The 8733-nt window shown below is 38.4% G+C and overlaps 2 protein-coding genes across 2 annotated transcripts; both read left to right on the top strand.

Annotated features, from left to right (window-relative positions):
• Nucleotides 1-236: 236 nt before the first annotated feature.
• LOC131147166 (patatin-like protein 2) lies at nt 237-3475 on the top strand. Its single transcript, XM_058096940.1, has 7 exons — nt 237-383; nt 602-786; nt 910-1099; nt 1300-1461; nt 2181-2483; nt 2961-3136; nt 3400-3475. Exons 1-7 carry the CDS (start codon nt 237-239, stop codon nt 3473-3475), a joined length of 1239 nt encoding a protein of 412 aa, XP_057952923.1.
• Nucleotides 3476-5978: 2503 nt separating this feature from the next.
• On the top strand, nt 5979-7873 carry LOC131147165 (patatin-like protein 2). The gene is made up of 5 exons (XM_058096939.1): nt 5979-6360; nt 6512-6693; nt 6833-7028; nt 7138-7299; nt 7640-7873. The coding sequence occupies exons 1-5, from the start codon at nt 6211-6213 to the stop codon at nt 7871-7873; spliced, it is 924 nt and encodes a 307-aa protein (XP_057952922.1). The 5' UTR covers nt 5979-6210.
• Nucleotides 7874-8733: the final 860 nt, after the last annotated feature.

Genomic DNA, 8733 nt, shown 5'->3' with positions numbered 1-8733 from the left:
ACAAGCTGTCTTAAACTTAAAACTAGATTGATGCTAGATGTTTGGAGTTCTAACATTGGAAATCTATAAATAGATGGATGAAGCTAGCTAGCTAGTTAGAACGACTCCAACCTTAACTCTCTCTCTCTCTCTCTCTCTCTTGTTCATTCGGTACAAGTAGTAGCTAGTAGTCCAGATAGCTAGCATATTGTATAGTTGGTGCAGCCATATACATTTAAAATATGGGTTTGAATTTAATGGAAGGAAGAAAGTCAAGCAGTGGAATTCCTCAAATCCAGCCCCCAACTTATGGAAACCTGATCACCATTCTCAGTATTGATGGGGGAGGTGTTCGAGGCATCATCCCTGCAACAATCCTTGCTTTCCTCGAATCCCAGCTGCAGGTTTAGTCTCTTTTCAGATTTCTTCTTATATATATAATGTGCATAGTATAACCATATATAGCCATGCAAACGAGATAGAGAATACTACCCCCGGCTATTATGATCGAGACTTGATAGTTAAGACTGCAAGTACACGCGAAGAGTTCTTTATTTTATTTTTGAAGTTGCGAAAGAGTAATTGAAAAATTGATCGACAATGAATTGGAATGGATGGGCAGGAGCTCGACGGTGAGGATGCGAGGCTTGCAGACTACTTCGACGTGGTTGCAGGGACGAGCACCGGTGGTCTCATCACCGCCATGTTATCTGCTCCTGCAGGTGACACGGATCGTCCTCTCTTCTCTGCCAAAGATATTATGCCCTTCTATCTCAACCACTGCCCCAAAATTTTCCCACAAAAACGGTACTAATTAATTATTTCATCCTAAATCCATATCTTTAGCATACTAATTCAAAACATAATCTTAATGATTATTAATAAAAATTTTTTTTATATATTTCACTTAATTTTAATTTGTGTGTGCAGGGGAATATTGCGGGGATCAATAAGGAAAGTAATAAAATCAATAGCAGGACCCAAGTACGACGGGAAATACCTGAGTAGACTAGTGAGGGAGAAGCTGGGAGAGATTCGATTGCATGAAACGTTGACCCATGTTGTCATTCCATCCTTCGATATCAAGTATCTCCAGCCTACCATTTTCTCGACTTACGAGGTCCTCCCCACTCCTCTCTCTCTCTCTCTCTCTCTCTCTCTCTCTCTCTCTCTCTCTCTCTCTCTCTCTCTCTCTCTCTCTCTCTCATGTCATGCATGGTTTGGATGGAAGGAGAGGCACATGCATCTTCTTAATTTTCACATTTGGACAAAAACAGCTATATATTGCATGAAGATATATGATATCTATACATGATGCAGGCGAAGAAGACACCAAGTTTGGATGCTCGACTGGCTGACATATGCATCGGCACCTCCGCTGCTCCAACTTACCTTCCTGCCTTTCACTTCAAGAACTGCGACACCGATGGAAATGCCCGCACATTCAATCTTATCGATGGTGGCGTTGCTGCAAATAATCCAGTATATATAACCAAAATAATTAATAACTTCTGGTGTCTATGTATATTCAACATTCAGAGAAATGCATCCCAAGTAATATACATACTTACCAGATATAGGTGCGTAGACCTTATGCACGCAAAACCAGTGTGATTACACGCCTTAAATGTGTCTAGTCAAGGAAGTTAGACATCATGGATGCATTTTACCAAACCTAAATTCTTATTTTCTTAATTAGAGAGGCCAAGATTTGCATTATGGGATTTTGAAAACTTTGCATTATTAGGATAAAACCTTGACATCTATGGTTTTATTTGAAACTTCAAAAAAAATAAAAATAAAAAAAAATAAATAAAAATGGAAGGAAAATGTGAAAGAATTTATTTTGTTATGCTTTTTTAATTGAAAATTAAAGTAGAAAAAGAAAATAAAACATGTACTAACTTAATTTTACACATCATTAATTTTTGAATTGTCGTAATTTTCATTCTCATTAAAGCTGACTTTATTCATAATAATATTTGAGCTCTTTTTATTTGTTTAAACAAAATCTTGATGAAACAAAGCCCGTGTATAAATAGAAAGGAGTAAAAGAGAAGGACACGTTTAATTTCTTATATGAATTAGTGATGTGATAAAAGTCTTCATTAGTTTCTAACATTGTGTCTTGCAATGGTTAATATACGGACATTGCATTAATAATTACAGTGCTATAACTCTGGTGGTTTAATTAATTGCAGGCTTTAGTGGCAATGAGCCAAGTAACGAAGCAAGTGTTCGATGAAAATCCATATTTCTTCCCAATTAAGCCAATGGACTATGGTAGGTTTCTGGTGATATCCATAGGGACGGGGTGCCCCAAGATCCAGCAGAAGTATGATGCGAAGATGGCAGCCAAGTGGGGGACGCTGGGGTGGCTGCTTCACGGCGGCTCCACCCCTTTAGTGGATGTCTTCACCCAGGCCAGCGCCGACATGGTTGATTTCCACATATCCGTCCTCTTCCAAGCCCTTCATTCCGAAAACAACTACCTCCGAATTCAAGTCAGCCATCTCTCTCTCTCTCTCTCTCTCTCTCTCTCTCTCTCTCTCTCTAAATCAACATCTACATGAGAAAATGTATGAATACTTTTCATATAATTGTGTATTACTTAAGTATACATTAAGGTAGTATTATTTCGCACTTTCAATTTAGATTTTGATGAATTTAGATAAATTTTATTATAATTTCATATTATATCTTCTCTACATTTAATACAAATCCAAACCAAAAGTTTCCGGTAATAATTGTTTCACTACTTTTGCAATTTAAAAAAATTGTGGGGAAAGAAAAAATATTTGTGAAAGAACCCAGCCAGTTTTTTTATTTTTGGTTAATTGCCGAGGAATTAATTTTGCATATTATTAATATTCATTAGCAAAATTCCCTTTAATTAATTTTTAGTATTTTTAAAAAGAAATCTTCATTAGTGAATTGAATAAGTTTTGTATATTAATTTCTATTGAAAATTATGAAACTAGGAGGACACACTCACCGGGAGAGACGCATCCGTAGATGTTGCCACAAAAGAGAGCTTGAAAAAGCTTGTAAATATTGGGGAGAGGCTATTAAAGAAGCCAATGTCTAGGGTTAATTTGGAGACCGGCCTGTCCGAGCCAGTTGAAAATGGTGGCACCAATGAGGAGGCTCTCAAAAGGTATATATATCCGAAAAATAATTTACATTTCAAGGATATATCCCGAGTGATGTCTCGACCAAATACGAGGATATATAAGCCCTACATATATATATTTTTATGAATAATATTTGACATATATGTGAGTTTATTCCAGATACTCATAGGAACAAGCCCTACGTTCCCATATAGGGTTTATTGAGTTTATTCCATTGTCTATCTGAGATACTACTAAAATACATATAAAAAATAATGAATACTACTCTTTCGTTTGCTCATTTCAGATTTGCAAAACTACTTTCCGAAGAAAGGAGACTTCGACTGACAAAGTCACAGCAACCTAGCAAAGGCACTAAATAACATTCACATTGTTATCTCCGCAACGTATATCAATCATGCTCACTAGGAAGGAATATGCATAGACCCTTAGCTTGTCTATATATGTAAAAAAATTAATTATCCAAATAAGTTATCTTTATTCATTAAAACACATTGTAAGTTCATCATTTATTCTTTTGTTCTTTTTCTCTTAATCTACTCTATGTTGCCACTACAAAGTTGGGATCCTAAATTTGTATTCATGGATTATCTTCCATAATAAAAGAAAATTACAATAAATTGAATGAAACTAAAAAGGGTTTAGCTAATGTTGAATGATGTTGTCATACATGAGTCTACTAACTTAATTAGCACAACATCGCCAACGAAAGCACTTCGTAAAGCCTTGAGTCAATTTTTTTGACACTCAAGAGGAAGTACTAGCGTTGTACGGATGATCAATAATAGTAAATATATTTTTCTCCCTTTGAGATGGTAAACATAGGCGCATTTTCTTGCATGTAAAATTGAAATCACTGAAAATTTAATAAAATTTATTTTAATCAAGGCAATTGAAGTTATTAAATTCAAGTAAAATTTTAGTCGAAAATGTTTTTGACACAAAATTGGAATGATTAAAATTGTATATAATCTATTTTAATTAATTATAATGAAATTATTAAATTCATGTAAAAAATCGTAGAGGGATGCTTGTTTGGACATAAGAGATCGGGTTTACAATGTTTTCTTTTATTTCTTTACTAAAAGATATATAGTGCTCATTTTATAATATAAAATCGCAATATTGAATAAAAATAAGTGTTACATTAATAGTTTTTCTAATCATTTTATTATATTAATAAATTTTTTTTAATAATTCGGAGATTCCAACCACCTTCGCACTACTTTGAACACTATGATATTGCACCAAATTCGAGAGTGAAAGTTACCTGCCCAATGATGCATACTTAATAATTCATTGACATAATAGCTAAAGCGAATCGAATCCGTAATTTTAGAATAGCCTTTACTACTAGAGGTGACCCCACATTTATAAATTGCAGTGGGGGAAGATAATATAAACAAGAATAAATGCTCCTCTTCTATTATGTACAGGCTGGGCATGGGACCCACTCTCAGCATCAGCCCCACATTGCGCAGCTATCTTGTGGGCATGCTTGCTAAAATACACAGCCAGAAGCCGTGTATAATAGGCCACGTCATTTCAATATCAATCAATTTCAGGCCGTATTCCATATTATTTACTAAAAATTTATATTAATTTTGTTGTAATTGGTGTTGGCTTATTAAAGTGAGTAAGTTTTATATAGGATGTTTCATATTATTAATTAAAAACTTTCTCCATCTCTACTCGATTCCGATATCAAACATGTTTGCCACCTCAAAACCACATCATATCTTTTAAAATTTTATAATTTAGTCACTAAAATATCAAGTTAATTAATATTGAAGATTTCTTTTTCCATAAGAAAGAATAGCATCCAAGTCAAACCCACATAAAATGCAAAGAAAAAGAGAAGTATTAATAGTTTTGGGGTTGTATCTCAGGTAGCTTGTGGTTCTTATTGAACTGTTAGACAGCCTACGACAAACAAGCAGGTTCACAGAAATCATTAATTAAACAGCAAAGAAATAAACATAATTAATATAATTCGGCCATTTAATTAATAGGTATAAAATTAAATTTGCATATATAAGCTTCTTCATTTCGTTGAAGTTTCGTGCAGGCTCATTCAATCTCGCAGTGCAATTGTACGTCATTGATTCACGGAGTCTCTGAGGCAATTAATTATCACTGCCCACATTTAGTACCTTTCAACCCACTTCTTCACTTTTCTTCAATTCATGAATAACGTTCAACCGCACGCTACCTTGAGCAAATAAAAAAACACCATGAATTGATTGGGAGCCATATGATAACCAGAAACCTCTCTTGTGGTCATTAATTGATGTAACATCATGGAGTAATGCCCTCATATTATTTTCCAGGGAGGGCTGGAACTAAGGTACGAACCTCAGCTCGCTTGGGTTCGAAGGGCTGCGCCATTGCATGTATTCGCCAGGATAATGTTTGATATTAGTCAAGGGCTCGACCGAAGTTGTCCGGACCATTAACAAATGGAGGTAGGAATTAGACCTGTTACCGGTTCGATTTGTCAGGTCCCAAATGGGCTTGAAACAAAAAAAAAAAAAAAAGAGTCTAGGTTTGTGTGTTTAATTAGGAGATACTCCACTATGTTACAGCTAGCTCATGGCTAGCTTGTTACCTCCAATTCATTTAGTTTTGAACCTGACTACAAGCTTGGCCTAGCACTACCTACAAGTCGCTAGAGTCTCACCTCCACTTCTCATTGCGAGTAGATGTGAAAATTGGCCAGCCAGAGCTGACTAGGTTGATGCCAAAACTTGGGTTCTTTACAAGTTGTGCTCTTAGGATGATATTGGTGGCGGCAGGTTGACTAACCTCGTCAGAGAGAGAATGGGTCAAATTCTCTCACCATGTACAAATTTCGATTATTGCTGAAACTTGGAAAATTGTAAGAACCAAGAGCTTATAAGTACTCATTTCATCACTGCCAGCTGCTTCATCAAAGAGTATACCCACGTCTTTCAACTTCAATATACACTATAGAAATCCCCTCCCTCTAAGGCTAGATAGCTCCAAAAAAAAAAAACTCCAGCTCTCTCTCTCTCTCTCTCCAGCCGCACATTTACATATATAATTAAGTTCAATTCGAGCAAACCAATCTATATTCATGGAAGCCACAGCATACAGAAAGTCAAGAAGCTTTCCCCTACAGCCCCCAACTTTTGGAGACCTAATCACTATTCTCAGCATTGATGGGGGTGGAATACGAGGGATTATCCCAGGAATTCTCCTCAGCTTCCTAGAGTCTGAACTGCAGGTACGTACCTATCCGCGCATGTCGATTCATCTCATTTCTTGTCTCGGTAAGGTTCGATGTTTATTTTCCGACCTAATTAACGAACTAACTCAATCTATACACAGCTAACTTGTGCTTAATTTTTTTTTTGCTCCTCGATCTATCAATGCAGAAGCTGGACGGTGAAGGTGCAAGAATTGCAGACTACTTTGATGTGCTTGCGGGAACAAGCACGGGGGGTCTTGTGACGGCCATGCTCGCTAGCCCCGGTGGAGATGGCCGCCCATTGTTTGCTGCCAAAGATATCAAGGACTTCTACCTTGACAATTGCCCAAAAATCTTCCCACAAGCTTGGTAAAATTATTATATATAACAGATAATATGATATGTATTGCATGCATGATTTGAAAAAGGCACATCATCAGTTAATTAAATTTTAGAGTTACTGACATGAACCCATGTTCTTCAATTTTTTTTTCTTGGAAACAAACAGTAGTCCGCCATTTGCTTTGTTTGCAAAAATAATCAAATCTCTGTCGGGGCCAAAATACGATGGGAAGCATTTGCACGGCCTTGTGAAGGAAAAACTGGGAGACACCCGTCTGCACCAGACATTAACCAACGTTGTAATCCCAACATTTGACGTCAAGCATCTCCAGCCCACCATCTTCTCTTCCTATGATGTTCGTGTATACCTATGATCTGTTCATCCACATATATTAAGTAACTCTTTTTTATGTATTTCTTTTTCTTCATGCATTGTTCTTGATGGTTTTCATGGTTGTTCATGGTGACCAGGTGAAGAACAACAGGAACTTAGATGCCTGTCTCTCGGATATATGCATTGGAACCTCAGCAGCACCCACTTATCTCCCAGCCCACCATTTCCAAACCAAAGATCCCTCAGGAAAAGTCAGAGAATTCAACCTAATAGACGGCGGTGTGGCTGCAAATAATCCCGTATGTGTTTTTTTTTTTTTTTTCTCTTCTTTGGTAATGAAATTATATGTGTGTGTTCAGTTTAGCATTTTGAAATGCTTTTCACCGTCGCAGTCAGTGTTTTCCGGGATCACTACAATGGCCCCAAAGATTTGTGTAAACTTTGCTCTCAAACCTAACCTCTTGTTTGTGAGATCTTTCAGTGAATAATTTATTCTTCTTACTTTGAAAAAAAAAATAATAACAATAAAAAATGGCTCTAACGTTGCTTTTGCAACTGTAATACTAAATAGTTGCCCCCATTTAGTGTGTATTTCACTTCAATTAATGATCATTAATTGTTTTATATTTACTCTTTCAGACTTTACTGGCCATGGGCGAGGTAACAAAGGAGATCAAAAGGAAAAATCCTGATTTCTATCCTCTCAAACCAATGGACTATAGCCGATTTCTGGTGATATCCTTGGGCACAGGCTCGCCCAAAGCCATAGAGAAATACACGGCGGAAGACGCAGCAAAATGGGGTGTACTGGGTTGGTTGAACCACGGCGGTTCCACCCCCTTAGTGGACGTGTTCACCGAAGCAAGTGCCTGATGGATCCATACCCAGTCAACAGAAGGCTGCTGCTCTCCTTCAATATCTACGGCGCCGGCTGCCCTGCTCCGTCAACATTTCCGGCTCCACCTGCTTTGCCGGAAATGTTGACATTTCCGGCCGCCCATTGTTGAATTTTTTGCTCCCGCTTGTGTGTATATATACATGTGTGTGTGGTGTTGTAAATCAGAGTGCAGAGTGTGCAGAGTGCAGTGCAGTAAGAGATAAGAGAGAGTTGAGTGAGTGCTGAGGGAATCCTCCTCCTCCTCTCTGTTTATTTTTCCCAGCAAATAATAATCCCTCGCTCCCGTGGACGTAGGCCGGAATTTGGCCGAACCACGTAACTCCTGTGTCAATTTTGTGTGTGTGCTTGTTTACTCATCTTATTCATCAATTGATTGATCGGTAAAACCCAACAAAGTGGTATCAGAGCGTCCAGGTACGCCGGAGTTCACCAAACAGAGGTGAACAGAGGAGAAATTCTATTTTCTCCCAGTTTTTTGAAGTTGCTCAAAATCCCAAATTGAGCCTTCCATTGTGCAATTCAGCTCGAGACGATTCCAACGGTGTAAACCAAGCCTCAAACGGACACCAGGGTAAGCCCCACGCGCCCCACGCGCCGGCGAAGACTTCGGGACGGCGACACGCGCCTGCACGCGTCTTCCTCGCCCGATTGGCGAGATTCCGACCCGCGTGCCCGACCCGTAAACCCGGCACAGTGAACCGCGACCCGGATCACGACCGCGCAACCCGGATCCCGGCTCGAGATCCACAACCCGCCGAGACCACTCCTTATCCGTGCTCTAGAAAATCCGACGACCGCGTCAGCGTCCACGTCATGCGGCGGGTCAAACGCCCGG

The sequence above is a fragment of the Malania oleifera genome, unplaced genomic scaffold (assembly GCF_029873635.1).
Source record: "Malania oleifera isolate guangnan ecotype guangnan unplaced genomic scaffold, ASM2987363v1 ctg352, whole genome shotgun sequence".
Lineage (NCBI taxonomy): Eukaryota > Viridiplantae > Streptophyta > Magnoliopsida > Santalales > Ximeniaceae > Malania > Malania oleifera.
The sequence above is the reverse complement of the archived record's forward strand: the minus strand, read 5'-3'. Positions and strand labels throughout refer to the sequence as shown.

Coding starts and splice junctions, on each gene's coding strand:
- LOC131147166 (XM_058096940.1), top strand. CDS start 237: ATGGAAGGAAGAAAGTCAAGCAGTGGAATTCCTCAAATCCAGCCCCCA. Junction 787..909: donor AAAATTTTCCCACAAAAACG/GTACTAATTAAT, acceptor TTGTGTGTGCAG/GGGAATATTGCGGGGATCAA. Junction 1,100..1,299: donor CCATTTTCTCGACTTACGAG/GTCCTCCCCACT, acceptor TACATGATGCAG/GCGAAGAAGACACCAAGTTT.
- LOC131147165 (XM_058096939.1), top strand. CDS start 6,211: ATGGAAGCCACAGCATACAGAAAGTCAAGAAGCTTTCCCCTACAGCCC. Junction 7,029..7,137: donor TCTCTTCCTATGATGTTCGT/GTATACCTATGA, acceptor CATGGTGACCAG/GTGAAGAACAACAGGAACTT. Junction 7,300..7,639: donor GTGTGGCTGCAAATAATCCC/GTATGTGTTTTT, acceptor TTACTCTTTCAG/ACTTTACTGGCCATGGGCGA.